Genomic DNA, 21,691 nt, shown 5'->3' with positions numbered 1-21,691 from the left:
GCACCGCTTCCAACCTGAAGCGCAGTTCCTCTCCGATCATATAAACGGGATAAGGAAGAGAAAAGGGCAATCTCGCACCGATTGTTTGCCGTACATGGAGAGACTGCCCTTATTTGGAAAAGTGGGCGGAGCTTGTGAGTTCAGTGAAGTCCTTTGTGTTGTCAAAGTAACCGGATGGGCGGGATCCTGGAGAGCTGCCAGCGCACGAGTGGCGCTATAAAAGGAACTGGAGGCGGAATTCCCGAACGTCGGCAAATCCTTTGTGAAGCTTTTCGGGAGCGCGAGGGTGGAGCCCCGGCGGCCGACGGCCTTTGAAGTTTCCTTCTTATTTGAGTTTAAAGGCGGGGACTTAATCCAGGGGCGGCCTCGCAGTTTCCCACAGGGGTAAAAGGGGGCAAGAAAACTGACTTTTTTTTCCTTTGGAGCCTCAGCTACCACCCCGGGCTCCAGCTTCTTCAATAACAACTTGATCGTTGTTTTTGCGGCTTTTTAGTCCAAAAGTGGTTTCAGCTGTCAGGCCGCAGAGGGTAAGAACATATGAAGGTGGACATGCCTGTCCTCTGTAGTCACATCAGCTCTTATATGGTGCAGCCAATTGACAAGTAATCATATGCACTCATGAAAGACAAGCTTTTTGCCTATATTATTTATTTTAAGGGGCGACTCTATTGATTTTTTACTTGGAGATCAGTATAATTGTTGCTTGGATACATAAAGTCTGAGAAAATAAGTCCAAAAGTTTGGTTGCGGTAACTTAAGATACTACCAGGTATACGGGTCAATGATGCTATCAAGGTAGTGTTTTTTAGAGTTCTAGTTCGAAGTAGAAGTTTTATCCTGGGCACCGATGTAGTGGTAATTTGGGGCTTTTAACAATTTCTTTGAACTTTTCTTTTTTCCAGGGTGGAATGATTGCACTGCATGAATCTTTGAAGACTTCAAAACGACAAAAATTGTTTGCTCAAGTTTCAGTTTGTTTTGGGTTTTCTCTAATCCACACAGGGTCAAAGTAAACATACAGGTTCAAATATATTCATACACTCACATCAATATTTTAATAAGTGGTTCTGAAGGTTCTACAGTGCCTTTTAACTTGACGATTCCAAGCCCTATTGACTTTCTTTGTCTGTATCAAAAGGATTTGTTTGACACAGCAGTACTCAAAACTATAGGAAAGTCCAAGGTCCTCAGTGAAGATCTAATTTAAACAAGTTGGGAAGGTCTCATAGGGGAATTTCTAAACAACTGCAGATGATCCAATGATGATCCAAGATCATCAATTCCAACAACTGTACATAAGCACAAATTATTCAGACATGTCAACACTTTGTCGAGGACTGGAAAGACCCAAACCGCCACCCTCAGATGGCAGGAAATTTGTTAGGATGTTCAGAAACAACCCAGGAACCATCCGAGGCTCAAACCTGCCATGAACTGGAAACTGCTGGAATACCAGCATCACTGCCCAAAGTGAAGCCAGTTTTACATCACCATGGACCACGAATGCACTGACAAAGAAAGAACTCCCTGTTCCAAAATCTATAGACTGAAATTTGCAGCTGCCTACATGAAAAAGCAAGATACCTTCCGAAGAAAAGTTTGATGGTCAGAATAAATAAAGATTGAGCAATTAGGCCACAATTACAAAAGGTAGGTTTGGCAGAGTAAAGGTGAAGCTTTCAAACCTATTCACTCTCCCAAGCATGGTGGTGGTAGCATCATGTTCTGGGGATGCTGAAGGTGACACTAGTACATTGCACAAAGTGGAGTAGAGTAATTAAGGAGTGCAACTTCCAAATTCTTGAAATTCACCTCAAATCACCAGCTGGACAGTTAAAACTTGCATAGAATTGGGTGTTCCAACAGGACAATGATCCCAAATAAATCAAAACTGGTTTTGGAGTAGATAAATCAAACTCTGGAATGGCCTCTACAAATTCTTCCAAGAAGAGTTGTGAGATATCCATAAAGAATTATACCAGAAGCTTGTTAACAGCTACCAGAAACATCTGTGGAAGGCGTTGAGGGGCATTTCACAAAATGTTAATGGCATTAATCCATTAAGGGGTTTGGCCCTGTGTGGATTAGTAACAATTCTAAATAATTTCAAACTTATGCACTCAGTTCTTGTTTTTTATTCCACCCTGGGAAAAAAAATACAGTCCAAAGAAGTCATTGAAAGCCTCACATTACCAAGACAGCACCGGCCACAACTGTAGTTCTAGATAGCTATAGGTATAACTTTTAGGCTTTTGTGTGTTTTTTTAAAGTTCTCATAGCCATCACGTTATCTTCTTTTTACTCTTTCCTGTATTTCAGTCTATCATTCTGCCAAACAAAAAAAGGAAAAGAAATGCTAGAAAATTCTCATAGGAGAGCCAGACCTAGTGTGTTTCTTTCTTGAAACACTTATGACACATGGATTAGTGTAGCCAGTTAACCACAAACTGTGGTACACTCATTTTTACTGGCCCCCACCCTGTCTGTTGATAATGCTAGTTCCATGTCTGTGTGTCATGAAAGGGCCCCCCAATTTTATAGGGGTAGAATACTCATCAGGGGTTAGGGTGTGGCTGCTGTTGCCCCCTGGTTTTTCCTGTATGATGAGCCACTACAGAAGTTAATTGTTATAAGCAAGTAACAAAGAAAAGCTGCCAGGTTGGGGTATGTTTTTCTAAATTGTCTATAAAAGTTGGCTCAAAACTACACTGGTATACCAGAATGTGTGTTTGCAATGTGTCTGCCTGCCGCATGTGTTCCCAGCTGCCCCTCTCATTGCTCTGTGAGTAAGTCTAAAAGGCTGGCCTTTGAACTGCTCTGAAAGTGATCCATGCCGTATGGACGGAGCAGATGTGGCCTAACCTGATTTGGTTTCAATACTTCCCCACAGGAAGTTCACAAAGCCAGCAGGTCCTCCTTTGTTATGTTAGTCATCTTTCTCAGAGGGTCAATGAAGCCTTTTTATTCTATTTTATTTTAACACAGTTATCATTTGCTTTATTCTCCAGACAGAACAGCTCCACACACAATCAGACATTTCAGCTTTATTTATTTATATATATATATATATATATATATATATATATATATATATATATATATATATATATATATATATATATGTTTATAAATTGTTCTATATGTCTTTATTGCATAGTCTGCTGCGTTTCCGTGTTTCTTTTGAGCAATTTGATACTGATGGACATAACAGGCAACCTCCAACTAGAGTATAAATAAGGTAATCTAAACTAAATGTTCCTTAATTTTCTTGAGAGCAACTGGCAAATAAATGTATTAAATATATTTAGATTTTAGAGTCATTCCTATAGCTTGATGGTACAGAGGACTACATATCCCAATAACCAAGGAATCTCATCATGTCCAACCACAAGCGAGAACTCATGGTGCATTCATATAATACTGATTAAGTGTAATTTCGAAAACTTCTAGCGGGGAAACAGAAAAAATTACAAATTTCAGACAATTTCATACCCTTTTAAGTAAAGATAAAAAAAAACATATTAAGCTGGAATTACAATTACGTTCTGAATTATATTTGAACGATTTGGCTTGTTCTACATAAGTTATACCGGTGCATTTTTGGTATTGACGGTCTGCAAATGCAACACAGAAGGGTATTTATCTTATCTATATTTAGATATTTATTTATATTTGGCATCTAATATTAGTGAAAGTGTTACACATTTAGAATAATTCATGAATACAAACAAAAACCAATGTTTTTTTCTTATTTTTACATTTTGCCGATATCACCTGAATGCCTCATTGCCACACCAGTTCCACTTCCCGGAACAAGGAGGAGCTGGGTAGTTTATCGCGGATACAAACACAAATCTCCGTTCCTTTTGGTAAGTTGGTGTATTTTGTGCCACTCTGAGTTTTATCAGGACTAACTGTTTTGAAAACATAAATTAGGCGGTTTGTTGCGTTCATTTAGACGGTCGTTTTACTGTTTAACCGAGAGTAAGTGCTCTTGTATCGAAAAGTCAGGCCTTAATGCACGGGTGGGCTAGCTAGCGGCAGTAGAAATGAAACTAAATGTTTCATCCGCGTCTAAGAAATGCATATCTGTTCCTATATGCATACACATTAAAATCGCTCGCATAACTTGATGTCTTAAGGTTGTAGCTAGAGACTGTGGTTAGTTGGTTAGCTAGTTAGTTAGTCGTTGGTCATTAGCTGCTTGTGTGCCGCTGGTCGGAGCGCTTTACAAATGACTCCTGTTGAATGGCGCCCTAAATCTTTTCACTGTCGTAGGGACGATACACGAAAACTGTGGGAACGGAAGTCTTTGGGGGTAACTTCAGTTATCTAACAGATCATCTAAGTCCATTTGACGTTTTTAACTGTAATCAAACATAAAAAAAAGACTTCGCTATACTTCCTTGCTCTGAATGATCCTTTGGGGCTAACTACAGCCCAGCTGGTCCGTGTGCAATGAAAGAAGTGCGCCTCTGTTGTCCTCTTATTCATGGCACTTGGACAAAGTTAGTGACTGTGTTTGGGTAAAAGGACCGCAGTTAAACTAATAATAATGTTGTCATTGCACATGTACAACGAAATCGGGTGCAGTGCAAAGGTCTGGGGAAAAAAGGCTTGAAAGTATTCCCATTGTAATTATTTATAAAAAAAAAAGTCTATAAATACACACAGAAATTTCTAAAAGTAATCATAAAAAAGAAGGTAAAACACACATATCACACATGCAAAACAATTATCTTACAAGGTTCGGTTTCAGCAGTGTTTAGTGCTGTTGTAGCTTTTGGGTAAAAGCTTTTTTCTACATGTTTGTTCTTGTTTTAAATGTACTTAAACATCTGAGGACAGCAGTTCAACAGTGTCCAGATGGATCTTTCAGATGTTTTGGCAATATTATGTTAAACAAATGTGTAAGTGAGGTGTTCTTCCACCAAGATCGGACATGCTTGTGAGGATCAGCGACTGTATGGTCCATGAGACTGTATGGTTCCAGTTTGATCTGATATCAAGCTTAGGATTGCTAAAGTAACAGAATTAGACTTTCCTCCTTATCAGTGTGTTAGAAATATTTAATTCTAGAACTTGCATTTGTCTCACCAGCATTGGATCTCTTTATTTCTGTTTAAATGTCTTTACTTAACTCGTTAATGTCTTGCTGTCGTATCCGGTAAGACTTATCACTCCCTGCAAATATGTGTGGTGTGTACACATCCTCTGGGAGCCTGCAGGTGGATGCTGGGAGGTTGTGTTTGGTATATGACAGGAGAGTGAGACATGTTTTTGTGTTATAATGCAGTTGCTGCTTGAACACCTCCCAGGTTTCTCTCCATTTATTCAGTTCTAGATTTTTTTTCTTGCTACAATTTTAAAAAGTACCTCACATTGTTAGGTGATATACACTGATCAGACATAACATTATGACCACCTAATATTGTGTTGAGCACCCTTTTGTTGCCAAAACAGTCCTGACCTGTTGAGACCCCTGTGCTGTGGTATCTGGCATTAAGATGTTAACAACAGATCTTTTAGGTCCCGTAAATTGCGAGGTGGGGCATGGATTGGACTTGTTTGTCCAGCACATCCAACAGATGGTCGATTGGACTGAGATCTGGAGAATCCACAGGCCAAGTCAACACCTCAAACTCGTTGGTGTGCTCCTCATTACATTTTTCAAGCAGCATTTTTGCTTTGTGGCACTGCACATTATCCTGCTGAAAGAGGCCACAGCTGTCAGAGAATAACATTACCATGAAATAGTGTGCATGGTCTGCAACAATGCTTAGGTAGGTGCCAAAGTAACATCCACCCAATGTTTCCCAGCAGAACATTCCCGACCACTGGTTCACCACCGTTCCTTCCTTGAACCACTTTTGATAGATACTGACCAATGCAGACCAGGAACTCCTCACAAGAGCTGCAGTTTTGGAGATGAACTGACCCGGTCGTCTAGCTGTCACAGTTTGGCCCTTGGAAAAAGAACTCGCTCAAATCCTAACACCCGCCCATTTTACCTGCTACTAACACATCGACCACGAGGAGACGATGTTCATTTATTCCCTAATGTATCACGACCAACAACACGTGCCATGATGAAGATGTAATCAGTTTTATTCACTTTACCTGCTAGTGGTCATAATGGTATCCTTGATCAGTGTATTTACTAGTTAATACAACAATTGGTTAATCTTACCTTTCAGAAAAATGAAATGATATCTGTGTTGATTTGAGAGTTGATTGTAATGCTGCCAAGTTACTCTTTGGGGAACCAACAGTTTACAAACCAAAGATATATGATGATATAAAAGAGCAACTAAGACTATAACCTATAAACAACTTTATATTTAACTTTCCTTTAAGTTCATTCTGAAAGTTGTCCATAAAGCATACTCCCCCTTTTGTAATATTTGAATATACACATATGTTTTGAGTATGACATGTCGCACATATTCACAGCTTTCTCTCGTGGCCATCTTTCTCAGGTCTGAGCCTCATCGTTCCTGAACAGGATGATCGACGTGCAAGCATGGGCAGAGTATGTGGTGGAGTGGGCTGCCAAAGACCCCTATGGTTTTCTCACAACTATCATACTGGCTCTCACCCCTCTCTTCATTGCCAGCGCTCTGCTGTCCTGGAAGCTGGCCAAGATGATCGAGGCACGTGACCGCGAACAGAAGAAGAAGCAGAAACGTCAGGAAAACATAGCCAAAGCCAAGAGGACCAAGAAAGACTGAGCTGGCGAGGGCTAGGATAGGGGCATTGCAAAGGACGAGCAAACCATCACGCTCGCAGGCCTCCTTTTCTAAACAATGACACGGTGCCCTTCCTTCTCCCAGACCTACTCTCAGCACAGGGCCACTATGCCTCATGTCCAGGGTAGGAGGAGGGACGCTGGCCCCACAGACTTAACAGTGCTGATGGACAGTACTGCCCTGAGGAAGCTTGTCTCAGTGGGACTTTGGTCAGCAACAGCACAGTAGTCATCTGTATAACGTTTTTATACAGTGACCTGCTGTTATATCGTGCAGCTGTTGCAACACCTTGCATTCCATTGTTGGCATCCCTGTTTTGCTGAAATGATGACATAATGAGAATAATGGAACTTTTTAAGCTTGATAACTTGCAAGCTATCCAAATGATTACTTTATGATCAATAAAATTTTCATGGTTGGTAAGAAAGCTTCCTTTTTTTGGATTTAATATTATGCTGTGTACTTATTTACCCATAAACACTGAATCAGAGGGCTGGTAATAAAATACACTACCACAAATTCAAAAAAGTAGGCTCGCAATGTTCAGTAAGGTGACAGCAAGTGCATTTAAGGGTAATACTCCTGTATGTGCAAGGTCTTATTGTTGATTATGGAGTTCTAAAATATAAAAGCATCAAACAAATCAGCATGATCTGCGGTACAGGAAGGTGAAAAGTAATATTTAACAGGTGTGCCTTTATTAAATATCAATTTAAAAATAGTAAACCAGGATTACATATTAAACAACTCGTGTTTCATGTACTGTATGCTTTTAATTTGGATGCAGACCTTTGCTCATTTTATTAGACATTTTTTATTTTTGTTTATAAGTAGAAAGTGAACCTTCGCTTTGATTCAGTGTTGTAAAATAAAACATTCAAAAGTCCACAGGGGTTGGTATTTTTATGGGTGGCGACTGGCTTTGAGTACTCGTGAGCCTATAAAGAGGCAGTCAAAGCAGTTTAGTGTAACTGTTTTCTATTTCTTAGTTTTACTTCCCTGCGTTCAGAGAACTGATGTCTCATGACTGCTTTTAGAATGACAGACATGAGAAGGAAGACTGTTTTAAGCTAACAGTCTTCCCCTCTCTCTCTCCCCAATTTCCTGTCCATCTCTACTTAGTATCCAATAAAAAGAGCAAAAGTATATCTTTGACCATTTCAGAGGATTTTTAAAAAATTTGGTAAGCCACTAACCACTAACTTTACAATGAATCATCCAAGCATTAAAAGACTCCTATAACTTTAGGGATGAACCACTGTTGTGTCTACACATAACAAAGAAAAAAAAACCAATTTCAAATTGTACCTCTAGGCACTTTATTACTAGCAGCCTGTCACAAAAATACATCAATACCATTTCTGTAGTAGAATCTATGAAAACTGCCAAAGACAACATGGTTTGTAGAGGTGTAAAATAGTATTTTTGCAACAACAGGGTGACAAATAGGAATATTTTGGCATGCTGAGCAGTTTGCCCTTAAAGAATCTGGACAAACGAAGAAGTGACAGCCTTAAACAAAACTATCTATCGAAGATGATCGGTATCTGAAAGTTATGTCCTTAAGAAATGGGGGAAAAAAATGCAGCAAAGATCTGACACAGATGCAAAAGTCTCATCATAAATGGTCTCAGTGGAAGGGTGGCTGTGAGGAATCTATGCTTAAAGAGAAACAGGAAGAAAAGGCTGAGTTATTCTACAAGAACTAGACTGAAAATTCAGTGATGAATGCAAATTTGACATTTTTGGGTTAAATCGTCATGAGCATTGTACAGAGGAGGTCAGGAGAGAGATACAACAGTGAACATCTACAGCCATCTGCAAAACACAGCACAGGCTCTGTCATGGTTTGGAGCTGCGTTTCAACCACTGATGTTGGAGATCTTAATAAAACTGATGGAATTACGAACATCAGATTATGATCCTCCATGCAATACCGTTGTTCAGCATGAAAATCATCCCAAATGCATTTCAAATGCAGTAAAAAATATACGTGGATAGAAAAAACACAATGGAACACTATCAGTCATGGATTGGTCTCCCCAGAGCCCAAACCTCAATATTACTGAAGCAGGGTGGGATCATCGGGACAGAAAACAGAGCAAAAAGCAGCCAAAATCCAAAGAAGAGCTTTAAATGTCCTTCAAGAAGTATTCCTGTAGAAATTACAAGGAAAACCTGCCTAAAAGAGTTCAGGCTGTTCTGAAGAATAAAGGCAGGAATACCAAATATCGACTTTTTTGCCTAGTTTACTGTATTTTTATAGGTTTGCACATTTCAGATAAATTGCTGCATCTATTTCCCAGTTTCCCAGCAAAATAAAGAAATCAGGAGTAGCTCAAGACTTTACACAGAACCGTGTCTGCCCAACATATACTGTCAACATAAGTGAGAGAAGAATGTCTTTAAATCCATAAACTGCAACATTATTATTATTATTTGTGATCTTCAAATCAATATTCTGTAACAAAGAGACAACAGTTCATTTAATGTAACCACATTTAATAATTATACTTATTTCACTTTCCTGGTAACGTAAACACCCAAAATTTATGGGGACGTTGACGACATTGTACTGGAAGGAATTTCCAATATTAAATCTCAAGTAATTTTATTGTAGGGCCCCTTTTTGTTGATTGGATTAGTCTTTCTTGGAAGTGGGCATCCAGGAGCCAGGCTGGAACGTGTTTGCAGTGCTGGTTGGTTCCTCGTTGAATTCTTGCTTGTCGAAGCTGGTGGCAGCTGCGTGGCCCTTGGCCACAGTCCTTGCTGGAGTCGCCACCAGACCCTCCTTGTACTCTTTAGCCAGCAGAGCCCGATCTTTCTCCTCCACCTCCTTGGCTTTTGTTTTTATCTGCTCCCTGTTGGATTCGTTCTTCAGCAGCTCCTATAAAATGCACAAACATACGTGGATACTCAGGGTTTCTGCAGCCATCGTCAAATTCTAAGACATTTTCAATACTGCACACAGTGCAGCTGAACACCATTTTAAATGTCACGGAATAATGGAAATCCCATGAGGATATTTCTGACTAATAATAATAATAATAATAATTCAAATAATACTTGTATCAGTGGTTTCTAGATATAGACTATAACAATAATAATTAGAAGCAATAATTCCCCTGACCAGGACTCAGATAAATGTCATAAGCTTATTCATTTATTATATAATAATTTACCCTATTATGCTTTTAGAGAGGCTGAGGCTCCAGGTTTTGTATATGGATAAGCAGTCTGAAGTCTGGGGGTCAAGCTCAGACTTCAGACTGCACTTATGTCTCTGTTTCTTACAGTTTTTTTTTAATTCTCAGCTCTCTATGATGTCAGCGAGAGCAGGTATCCTGGATGCAGTGAGTTTAGGCAAACAGCTCTCTCTTTAAGCCCCAGAAGCCCCAAACACTTTTAACGTTTACTTGTTTGCAAGCAGCAACCAATCAGAGGAAAGCTGGCTTTAACAAAGGAAATAGATTAACTTCAGTCAACATTTTCAGGACTAGCTGACTAGCAGTGTTTTCTGCAGGTTTCAGCTCAGTGAAACTCAACAGAGAAAGAGAAGATTAAAAATAGACCACTTCTGCTTTGTGAATGTATAACACTGCACTCTTTGGAACCTCTTAACAATAAGTTACAATGAGCTCCTGAGATCACGAGGGCACGCAACATCTCTGACACTCTATCCATTTGCATCACCCACCCAGCTGGACATTATCTGATTGTGGTGTTGGAAATCTTGAGCTGGCAGTTTCGTGAAGATAGGAAAATCTGAGTATGTCCTACTTGCTGGAAACTACAAACTCTCCTGCAAAACTCAAGCGGTGATAATTTCCACTCCTTAATCGACTATCTCTGTTTCGTCTTAGAGCGTCAGCTGCTCACCAGTCAAAGTTAAAGGAGAAATTAAGCTGCACTGGGAAGCTTCCAGGAACAAATGTGTGCACGTGTCCAGTATGAAGTAGGGCATTCAACAGAAGAATAACAAACGTGTTCAGTTAACCTGGATTGGTCCAATAAAACCTGGTTAAAAATGTAGTACTTGGAACACATCGGTAAGCTAACATGACAGGAGACATTCGCAATATAAACCACTCCATGGAAACAGTTATAAACTGGTCACAGTCCACTGGTGGAATAGTTACCCACTTGAGCCACTGTTAGTGTCCAGTGATGTTAGCCTCGCCCTAGCTCAAGGAGCCAGAAAGGAAGGGAGGAATGGGCATAATGCTGTTGTGTGCTGGCTGAAATGAAGGACTGGAAAAGAGAGGGGAGAGCTGTGGCCAAAAAGCCCTGCTTTGGGGAGGGAGACAAACATACTGAGCTGCTTTTCCAGCCTGTTAATGACAGGATTTAATCCAATCAATTTATGTCGGCTTGGACCGGGAAAAGAGGGAGCGTGACAAGGGGTAGGGTAATGTGCGGGGAGTGAAGCCTTGGCCACATCAACACTGTCCAGCTGTCGATGGCAGCTATTGGGCAGACGCGAGGCAGAAAATTGGAAGAGAATGTTCTGGCAGTAGAGGCAGGGGATGGCATTGGCTACTGGCAGGCAGAGTGGACAGAGAGATAGAAAGAGTGCCTGGGTATTGGCCTTCCAAGGGATTTCCTATAGACCTACATTTCACAGGCCAAATAATTTCCAGCATTCTCACATTTAAAGAGCAATAAACCCAGTGAGAGGTACACAAGGGGGAAAAACTGCACTCCTTCACCATTCCCATATCACAGGCTGCCAGAAATAAAACACAAAAAAGGCGAGATGCAGGCTTCTGCTGGAAAAAAAAGGAGAAAGAAAGTAAACTAGGACATGGTGTCAGTGAGCCCCTTGTTCAGAGGCTGATTTTGCTCTCAGCCTCACCATCAATGCACTTCAGCTGCTGTTTATTTTAACACCTGTCCCCCAAAGTTCCCGGATTCAGTTCGAGACTGTAAGATAAAACAAATCAAAGCCTTTCTCCTTCCCATCTTTGCTTCTTTCCCTCCCTTGTAACCAGTCCCCCAGAGTCCAACCATCAGCACAGTGGGGAGGCTGGGTGGAGACGTACCTCGATGGAGGGGGGCTCCTTCCGTCTGCCTCGGATCCAAGCTGGAGGAGAAGCAGGAGGAGGAGAGAGCAGAAATAAGACGAGTGAGAACACCCACACAAACATATGCTGCACAAACACAACCTGCAGTCATATTTAAAAGCTGCAACTATAGCATCACAGAGTTTCGGGGGCACTTCAGTAGCTCAGCGTAACTACCGGGTAACCAAACTAGCTCGGGGACTGTATGCGGGGTTTTTTTTTGGTTTGTTTTGTTTCATTTTACTTAGCACTCTATAGGGAAAACATCCAGAGTTATACACATGGCAAACTCAAAACACTAATACTGCTTTAGTGTAGGCAGAACAGGGCCATCGGGCTCTGCATCTCAGAGGGGAAAGAGGGGATCTGCTCTGATCTTTGAATTTGAAAGCACACACTCTGTCATTCTTCATCAATACCTCTGTCCTTCTTCTTCCTCCCGAGCAGAACTGTGTCTGTCTGTCCCCCCCCACACACTTCTTCTTTTTAAGAAGCTCTATTTTGGCTGAGCTGGCTGCACAGCACAGAAGGGTAAAGGGAGCCAGCAAGAAAGAGCGAGAGAGATTTTGTAACTCTTCCTCCAGCTAGCACGGGGATTCTGGGCCTCTTTTATCCCTTTCTTATTTGCATCCTGATGAAAATGCATGAGGGATGGGGCGAAGCAGGATGAGGGGTTTAAGGTGGATAAAGCCAGTCTGAGACAGAGGGAACAGTTTGTATCCAGTTGTAAGAAATTTGAAACACTATTTTATGGTACGGTTGTATAACACTAGCAGAAGGCATCTTTGATAAACTCATGAATACCCTTTTCACAACCCCGCCCCCCCAACTCCATCTTGCAGTTTGGGGGAAAAGAAAAAAACAAATCAGTGGATTAGCTGAGGCCCCAAAAGATGCAACCATGAATATGTCACTCCAGTTTATTTGTGCAGCACTTTTTTTTCCTTTTAAATAAACTCTCCCGGATAGCTCTTTTTGTAAACACTGCCATTTATCCATGTTAGTGATAGTTAAAATATGTAACAGTGATGCTACTGCCCAGACTTACCGTCCCACTCCATCGGAATGCTGCCTTCCATATATTCATATTCTTTAGCATTGGCTGCTTCTACTATCCGCTTGGCACGGACAATCCTTCCTGGAAAAAAAAACAAAAGCAAAGAAAAAAAAAAAAAAAGACAGCATGAGGAAACAAGAGTGAGATAGAGACGCCCAACAACGATGCATACAAAACGCGAAACAGGACAAACACAAAGCGCAGACACAATGCTCTCAGTCTCCTGCTCACGCAGACGCACAGATACAGACAGACACACAAATACGCAGAGGGATGACAGCGCCGTGACAGGCCATGGATGATTACCTCGCGGCCCTCGGGCCCTTCTCCTCAGATCTTGCTGAGTGGCTCTAAATCTGGGCTAAGCCTTTATGCAAATCAGCCTTCCTTTAAACCAACCAACCACAGCCCCCCTCACTGACAACCTCTTCCAATCACAGCTCTCCGGCTAACAATGCCCTCCAAAATCAACATCAAGCCGAGCGGGAGACAAAAGAGGTCAGATATGACAGAGAACAGGAGAGGCACGAGCTGCATGGAATATTAAGTGCTCCTTTCCCTATCTGTATACAGCACAACGCTCGCTAGCAGCAAGGCCACCGCCAATTATTTTGGACAAATCTGCTGATTAGACAAGTCGGGCTGGCACACAATGACACGGAGATGGTGGCAGGAGCAACGGAGAGTGATATAGGCAGAATAAGAGAGAGAGAGAGAGCAAGAGAATTAAAAAAAAAAAAAAAAAAAAGACCCAGTTGTGTATGTCTTTGGGTGGTGCTACAGAGCGTCACACAGTGTTCACTAATAACAAGCGCTGTGTTTCCATAGTTTCTCCTCACAGGTAGCCGGGTGTCTATCCTATCGCTTCCATCCCTCTGAGAAATGATGAGGCAAAAGAAAGAGGAGGTGGAAGGAGGGAGAGTGATGATGCATGGCAAACATGGCTAGAAGGAGAGAAATGGATGGGCAAGGAAAAACAACACGCTCCAAAACACAGACAATCTGTCAGGAATCCATCACAGTTTCTCCGCAGCTGACTGGACATGGACAAATGGAGGCAACCACCTCCATGCACACTGCAGACTGATGGCCTTAATGTTTACTTCAGCCATAACAGATAGCTATGGCACTGGGATGGATAAATGATGACATCCTGGAAATAAAAAAAGAGAAGAAGAAGAAGAAAGTGTCGACTGTGTTTTTGCTTCACTTGTGTCACTGAAATGTATTTGTCCCGCTCAAGTTCGTTTTGGGGAAGACAAAAGCATTTTTCATCCATGTTCCCTTCTGTAATTACTTCTTATGAGGATGATTCCTTTCCATACTTTATCCAGCCTATATAGTAATCAGGTCATCTAATTAGGCTACTATTGCGTTGGTTCTGCCTTGGTTCCCACTAGATTGTCACTATAGGGCCCCACAGGCTCCAGTTTTGCAGCCTTATTTTAGTGGTATCCAGGTCTGACAAAACACTGCATACTTTAAACACCCCAAAACTGCAAAATAGGCCCGGCAATGTGCAAAAAAACATTGTCACTTATTTACATTCATGCCTTAAAATGTCTTCTGAGAAATACTTTCCTCGAAACCCCCCCCCCACACACACACAAAAACAACTGCCAGCAAGCAAAAATGCTGTGCTCTCCGGGCAATACTGACAAATGCATTTAACAGGTATGCTAATTATGAACAGATCATATCCATATTTGCATCGGGTGTGGGTGGCAGCAGACAAAAATGGTACAATTATATTACAGTCCCCACAAGCAATGTGCTTAGCTGCAGCTAATGCCTGGCTAATAAGCATAAAGAGAGGCACCCACTTTGTCTCTCTCTGTCTCCATCGCTCTTCACTGGGTTGCATCCTCCCCCTTTACTCTCCGTCACACTCCAACATGGCTGTCCTCTTGTCTTGTTGCTTTTTGCAGCCCTTCCACCACAGCCTTTATCCCCGCATTTAAATAACAAATACAGTATGTACATATATTTATGAAACACGACCGATCCTCCCATCACATACGTGTTGGGTGGAGGTGTGTCAGTCTGATATGGTGAATCTCCCTCTGTAGGTAATCGCTGTTCTTGTACGGCTATGAAATGAAACATGCACAAACACAGAGACACGGGCCATAGTCATAGTTCTACAACAGCTGATATAAGAACGCAGTATTAGAACTACAATTAGTGCATACAGCCTTACTTTTTAATTAATGTATCATAACCAAACTGCCAACAACAATAAAAATGACTATATTTACAAATCATCTCTTTTCATATCATTCATATTCGTCTGCGTTTGTACCTAAAATATCTCAGTTATATATCGTTAGTGTGAGCTTTACTGGAGTCTACAGACTTTAGGATTCCTGACACATACAGTCATCAGACCAGGTGTAAGCCATCTTTCTGCTTCGCACTTCAGCCTTGCACACACCTACTCCCCCACCTTTAGAGAGAGCAAGAGAGCGGTGGGAGAGAGAAAGTGAGGTATGAAGGGTGTTGGGAGCTCTCCATCTCGGTGGGCCCCCTTGTGACAGGTCTGCCTTCTCATCACTCACTAGGGGAAACCTACTTACCAGTCAAATGCGCACAACCACGGACGCGCGCGCGTACGCACAACTGGCTGGAGAGCAGGCAGATTAACCTGAGGGACAGGAGCGAGGACGCTGCCTCTTACTGTGAAGGACAAACGCAGTGCTGCGTTGGAGAAGGGGAGGGGCCACCGGCAACAGGAATGAAATCCCACTGCATAAATATTCATGAGCCATCTCACCTGTCTGAACGCGACTCATCTGTGAGCCTAGCTGTGGAACCTGTGGGGGAGGGATGGGAGAGGAAAAGGAAGGAAGGAAAGAAGGAAGGGAGGTGACAGAGGGGGGTTGCTGTGGCAGCCACACTTCAATCCTTCCCACTCGTTAAAATAAGACATGATGCGCTCCGAGGGCTGCTCTTTGAACCCCGAACACACCCCGCTAAACTCCATCACCTGCTTCAACACACACACACACGCACACACCCAACTTCACACATCAGCTCCCAGGTGAGTACCGCTGAGGGCGACCTGAGAGGTTTTTCACCTCCACAATGTCATTCCAGGCATCTTGCGCTGTCGCCTCCACTGCACACTTTTCTCCCGCACTCCGTTTTTCATTACAGACGCGGATGTCAAGGGAACGTACTTCGATTTGCAACATCCGGGTAATGAGAGTCCTTTAACGTAGACAGGATGCAGCTGAATGAGCTCTCTGCATCTGACCCCAGCTTTGTGGGTCTGAATTGTAATGCAGACTTTAAAAAAACTGCAGACTTTAAAAAAAACTGCAACAACATCTCAGCAGAAAGAGGCTTGTTTTTTTTGTTTTTTCTCCTTCCACTCCTTGTGCTTGTGGGAGGCGAACCAGAGATTTTTAGGCCTGGTTCAGTGCAGAAACAAAAAAAGCCACCCTGAAGCAGCGAGCAGTATTTGAGCTTCGTTTATTCCTCTCCGTGCTACTGGAGAGGAATGGGGGACCAGTACGTGCATCGTAATGGACAGCTTTATGAAGATGGAGTGATCCGATAAGCTTCAGGGATACAAGGGCAAGCAGGTAACAATATGGACAGCCCCCACAACTCCCTCACTCCAATTTCTTTCCCTGGGAAAAAAAGATGGAGGGGATGTGTGAGGCCTGTAACCATGGTTACCCATTAGCCCAGAGCCAAGTGATGCAGGATGCGGTTTAGAGGGAAAAGGCCAGTCGCTGTTTTGCATCAGTTCAGCTGGGAGGAGGAGCTTAGGTCTAAAGTAGGCTTCCTGCCGCTGCTTTCAGTTCCATTCAGCCCTCGTTCTGTTTGTCCCTGTTGCCGTCGATCCCGCTGAGGCTTGGAGCGCCTCACTGCAGGAACAGGGGAGAACAACTCATATCGAAGTAGTAGCGCTTTAAGAGGAATACTTGGATTTCCCCTGTGTTTTTACTTTTAACTAAAAGCTTAAGGCTAGTGGAGATACCGTGGCCCCGTCTGCCCAAGACCACCCAAATTCAAGTTTCCTTCCTGCCCAGTGGTTATAAAAAAGGAATGTAGTGAGCCAGGAAGTCAGCGTCCTTTGTAAGGCTGTGGAGCGGCATGGAGCCCCTTGCTACCTCAGCGGCTCCTAAGAGGCCCATCTGTGTGATGTCCATACACCAAGCTGTCCACCCCTTTCTATTCACCCGCATCACTCCCATCCAGCCCTCTTCCTTTTCCCTCCATTGCACCTTGAGTCCCCCCACTGTTTCTCCGCGTTAACCTATCCCCACCTCCCCTCTCTCCCCCTCTATCTGCCCGCCTGTTCCACCCACTCATTTCACCCTCTTTCTGTCAGGATACCCTTCTTTCACTTTTACTCTCTCCATTCTCCCCACACTCTATAATTTCACCCCATATGTCAGCTTTCCCTTTGTTCTTCGTCACTCACTTTCCCGTTACCCACCTTCTTCTCCACCCTCCGCGAGTCTCCCTCGCCCTTATCTTTTCTCCCATACTCCTCACCTTATTTCTCTCTGCCTGTCTGCTTTATTAAAATATTCTGAATTGAATGAGCAGTGGCAGGCTGCTCGTGCGCTGGCCTGTCTGTCAGCCTTCTTGGTTGAGTTTCTGACCGACAAAGACCCCCGAGGTGTCAAAACACCTCGCTGGCTATCTTACCGCGCAGAGCTGTGACCGTGCTGGATGTGAATCACATCTGGGTCATCTGGCAACATTTCTTTAAATCCATTTTGCTGTCTTTCTTCTGTTGGCAAGATGTCCGTTTGGAAGATGTGAAAACAATGCAACTGACATTCAGACTTAATGTATTACAGATACAGTCCTACTGCAGATAGGCAGTGGTTAATGGACCTGCGAAATGCCACTTAAACCCCTAATATTGGATGGAGGCCCACTTGAAATGTTCCGCCATAGAAAATAAATGTTCCCATCTCTCATTTTCAGCCTCTATCCTTTCAAATGCCTTTTTAATGAAGTAGTTAAGCCACTCCATGATGTACAACCAGATACACATACAAATACACACTTGGCAGCCATTTTTAGAGACATTAAAATGCCTAGAAGGACCCTGCCAGTATACACCAAGATGAGCTAAAGCCTATAATGATTAAACAACCTTCATTTAAACTGCAAGCATTGCAAAGCTGCTCATCAATTAGCGTGATTTACTGTGGCGTCTCTGGACGTAGCTGCACCGTGGCAAACGCCGACTTGGTGTCCTGCTCTAGGGTAGACCTTCCTTCATCACACCCTGGGGATGAGTCGTGGCAGAATAAACAGCCATTTGGACCCTCGTCGCTCTCCGCTGTGACTCCTTTCCGTGGAAATATGCGGCTTGAATCAACGCTCTGATGACACACAGCCATCTGTTGTTGTCTTAAGTGTGTTAGGGCATGAAGTGGAGAGAAAACACACAATGGCAGATCTTCTTCTTCTTCCTTTTTTTTTTTTTAAATACAAAGCTGATAGTACACAAAGTGTGTAGCTGTCATTTCACTTAAAGACATCCACACACAATCAAATACGCGTACGCCAGTGCAAAAAGCGCACACCTCCTCCCTCGGTCCCCAGAGTCGCCCATCCTGAAATAGCAGAACTGAGGCCTTTTCAGTTTTTCACTTCATAGAACAGAGCTGGGGAATCAAATAAATAATAGACAAAGAAAGAGGGATAGTGATAGGACGACAAGTCAATGCATCTTTTCTCTGCAACAGCGTGGTGCACCTCTGAATCTCTTCCATTCTCCGTGCAGCGTAGAGGACCAATAGATTAAAACTGCATGGCACACACTGCGAAAATGAATAGCGCTAAAAATACATCCTTTTCACTGAGACATGAAAGGAAACTGCCTTTCCCCTGTCCAGTATTGAGCAGCCATTGATTCCAAGACAAAGGCTACACCTCCTCAAAGAGGTAAGAAAAATAGCAATCATACAGGCAATTATTTTCAAATGTGCCTGCAGCGGCCGATAATGTCAGTGCGCCTCTCTTACTAAATAAAGGGAGGGAAGGCAGGCGTCAAAGCTGCAGGCCCACTGCCGAAGACAAATGAGCCCATCCACAGAATGCTTTGCTTTCATCTGGGCAGCATGACATGGAGCCCCATGCAGCGTGAGGAAGAGCCGGGCCCGGGGGAGAGATGCACACAGAAAGAAAGAATATAGATTCTCTATTTAGCTCTGTGGAAACAACACCGAAGCAAAGACCTTCTAAGACCAATGGCCAGATTGCCAGTGGCTCTCTAGTAGCTCTGCCACAGACAACAATCGCTGGGCCTCCACAGCCTATAGCGCATTTCTTTCTATGAAGCAGCAGCACACGGTAGGCCTTTATAGCCCAACCTTTTTTATAAAGACAGAGACTCTCGCTCTTTCTCTCTCAAGGCAAGTGCTTCAGACCCAGGCTCTTTCATTTTGATGAAGAGCAGCATCTGAGGAGAAGGGGTTAGAAAGCTCTCTGCTGGGTCTAGCCCTCCTCACTGCTGAAATACTCCAGTGTTTTGAATAGAAATCTTCACTGGAAATACTTCAAAGGAGGAAAAATCCAGTGGCAGCGATGAAAGGGAGGGGCGAGGGAAGGAAGGGCTACGTGAACGCAAATAAGAAGGGCAACCTAAGAAGAAGTTGTTGAAATCAGATAGGACAGATGCACACAAAAAAGACCACCCCTGGCTGTCAGGATTGCTTATGCCCCAGATTTCTAAAGATAACAGACTGAGAGAGAGGTAGAAAATGGAACCAGGAAAGCATGGATCAAGGTAGAGGTGGATGGAAGGAGCACTAGGGGTGAACAAAATGAAGTGAAGATAATGCCGGAGGATGACCGCCTCACCTGCATCGACTGCTACTCATGTGCTGCAGTGGAAAGCCCTGCGGTCCATGCCTAAAGAACCTAAAGCCCCTTCTTGGCCTATCAGTTTAAGATCAAAAAGAGCTCGCTTTAGCGAGACATATGGACTGAATAATGTATCTGCTTTAGTTCCACAAGGCTGGACAGGCTGAGTGCCAGAAATAAAAGGAAGCAAATGTGTCTGCCATATATTCCTTTATGTTTATTATGAATGTATATATGAGACTGTATACGTGCCTGTCTGACAGTCATGATGGTGTCTGCTAGGTACCAGTTTTCCTATAAGCCAACTAGCCTCTCTACTCTGTCAGTCATTGTGATGGGACAGTGAACACTTTTTCCTGTAGCGTGCCAAAAAATGGGCTGCTGTGATGTCTCATTTGAATAGTCTGACAGCCAGGGGTAGAGAAGCGGCCTTGTAATGAATTATAAATACAAGGTGGGTGCAGGTTTCCCCGCAAACTGCTGAGAAAAGGTGAAGCACAAAGTCAAGTTCAGTCGAAAAAGAAAGCAGGCTTGCAACCTGCCAGGTATTCGCTCCTCTTCAGCAAACCAAAAAAACGCAGACAAACAAGCAGTTCGGGGTTTTTTGTTTTGTTTTTACAGCACCTCGGTGTGTAATGACTATTCACCCGCTGCAAGTGAAAGAAAAACTTTATCTAGCCTGTAAAATGTGGGACCAAGAGAGGGAGACAAACACAAGCTTGTGTAGGAGAGCAAATCCTGCTCACATGCAGTGATTCTGGAAAAATCCTTTGGAATCAATAAGCCAGATGTCTCTGATGTTTTCTAAGCAATATCAGTCCAAGGGAGACAAAGGTCCTGCTCTGTGACCTGCAAGGCATGTTGTTGCCCTTTTAAGTCAGTCAGAGAGGGTGTGAAGGACACCACTGGCATCCCACAGGCCTGACACAGTTCTACTGCTTGGCTTGAGCATTACATACCGTAGAACTGCCACGTCTCAGAAGGGATATATGACCTTTTATGTCTTCTTTCGGCCGCTCCCTTCAGGGGTCACCTCCATTTCACTCTTTGCCTAGTAATCTCCTCTGTCACACCACCCCTCAAATGAGATCTCACTACACCATCTTGTAAACCTTTCCTTTCACGCTTGCTGCTATCCTTCTATCACAAATCAACCCTTGACAGGTGCCTGCACCCACTCCACCCTGCCTGCATTCCCTTCTTCACCTGTCTTGTCCACTGTCCATTGCTTTGCATGGTTGACCGCAGGTATTTAAACTAATCCAGGTATTTAAACCTCATCACAGAAAACTTCACTGCCAAAAAACCTTAAATGCAGTTACTGCAGCATGGACGTCTTCTTTTTCTTCTGCTTCTTTCAGCTGCTCTCTTCAGGGGTCATCACAGCGAATCATCTGCCTGCATCTCACCCAATCCGTAACTATCCTCCACTGTCAACACATCTTTGTGCAGGTCCTCCTTCACTATATGCATTAAATCTTCCATCCAATACGACAATGTTGTTATTAAGACTAATACGCCATCTAGTGGCAATCTTATGACACTACAAGGCTAACGTGCATATGAAAAACTCAATACAGAGAAAGAAGACATGTCACATGCATTGGCACTGAACTAGCATTAATAACTATTTAAAAGTGAAAGAAGCAGTAGTTAAACAGTAGTTAAAGCTGTAGATGCTAATGTTAGCACACATGTTAGTTTACCTGTCCATGTCTTCTGCTCTGGGATTAAGTAATATTTATTCCCCAAATGATCGGTCCCGACGTGCTCGCGTACTACTCCGAAGCCACGCCGTAGGATTGCAGCAATCCTGCTCATCTTATAGGGTTACCCAAAGCCCCTGTGTGTGAATATGTATATATAAATATAGTTTAATGCAGCTCTATCCGCTGTTTGTCCTCTCACGGTGATCGTTTATGTAAGGGTTCATGGGTTGGGAACAGAAGGAACAAACTAGTTTGTGATTGGGTGACGGTATC

At 43.1% G+C, this 21,691-nt stretch overlaps 1 protein-coding gene, 1 long non-coding RNA gene and 1 other non-coding gene across 4 annotated transcripts; 2 read left to right on the top strand and 1 right to left on the bottom strand.

The window, feature by feature from the left end:
* Positions 1-14,055, top strand: LOC145432413 (uncharacterized). The gene is made up of 3 exons (XR_013912701.1): positions 1-527; positions 11,741-11,874; positions 13,698-14,055. It is a non-coding gene; the product is annotated as an uncharacterized LOC145432413 (long non-coding RNA).
* On the top strand, positions 3,773-7,176 carry LOC113033790 (uncharacterized). The gene is made up of 2 exons (XR_013912700.1): positions 3,773-3,869; positions 6,480-7,176. It is a non-coding gene; the product is annotated as an uncharacterized LOC113033790 (transcript).
* On the bottom strand, positions 6,626-21,667 carry ndufaf2 (NADH:ubiquinone oxidoreductase complex assembly factor 2). 2 transcript variants are annotated; one of them, XM_026187893.2, is made up of 4 exons: positions 21,416-21,667; positions 12,861-12,950; positions 11,792-11,832; positions 6,626-9,636 (listed from the first exon to the last, which is right to left on the bottom strand). In XM_026187893.2, exons 1-4 carry the CDS (start codon positions 21,528-21,530, stop codon positions 9,391-9,393), a joined length of 492 nt encoding a protein of 163 aa, XP_026043678.1. In that variant the 5' UTR covers positions 21,531-21,667; the 3' UTR covers positions 6,626-9,390. The 2 variants fall into 2 exon arrangements, with proteins under 2 accessions (XP_026043678.1, XP_026043677.2); XM_026187892.2 differs by lacking the exon at positions 21,416-21,667 and adding an exon at positions 14,693-14,959.
* Positions 21,668-21,691: the final 24 nt, after the last annotated feature.

This window comes from Astatotilapia calliptera, chromosome 12 (genome assembly GCF_964374335.1).
Source record: "Astatotilapia calliptera chromosome 12, fAstCal68.1, whole genome shotgun sequence".
NCBI lineage: Eukaryota > Metazoa > Chordata > Actinopteri > Cichliformes > Cichlidae > Astatotilapia > Astatotilapia calliptera.
The sequence above is the reverse complement of the archived record's forward strand: the minus strand, read 5'-3'. Positions and strand labels throughout refer to the sequence as shown.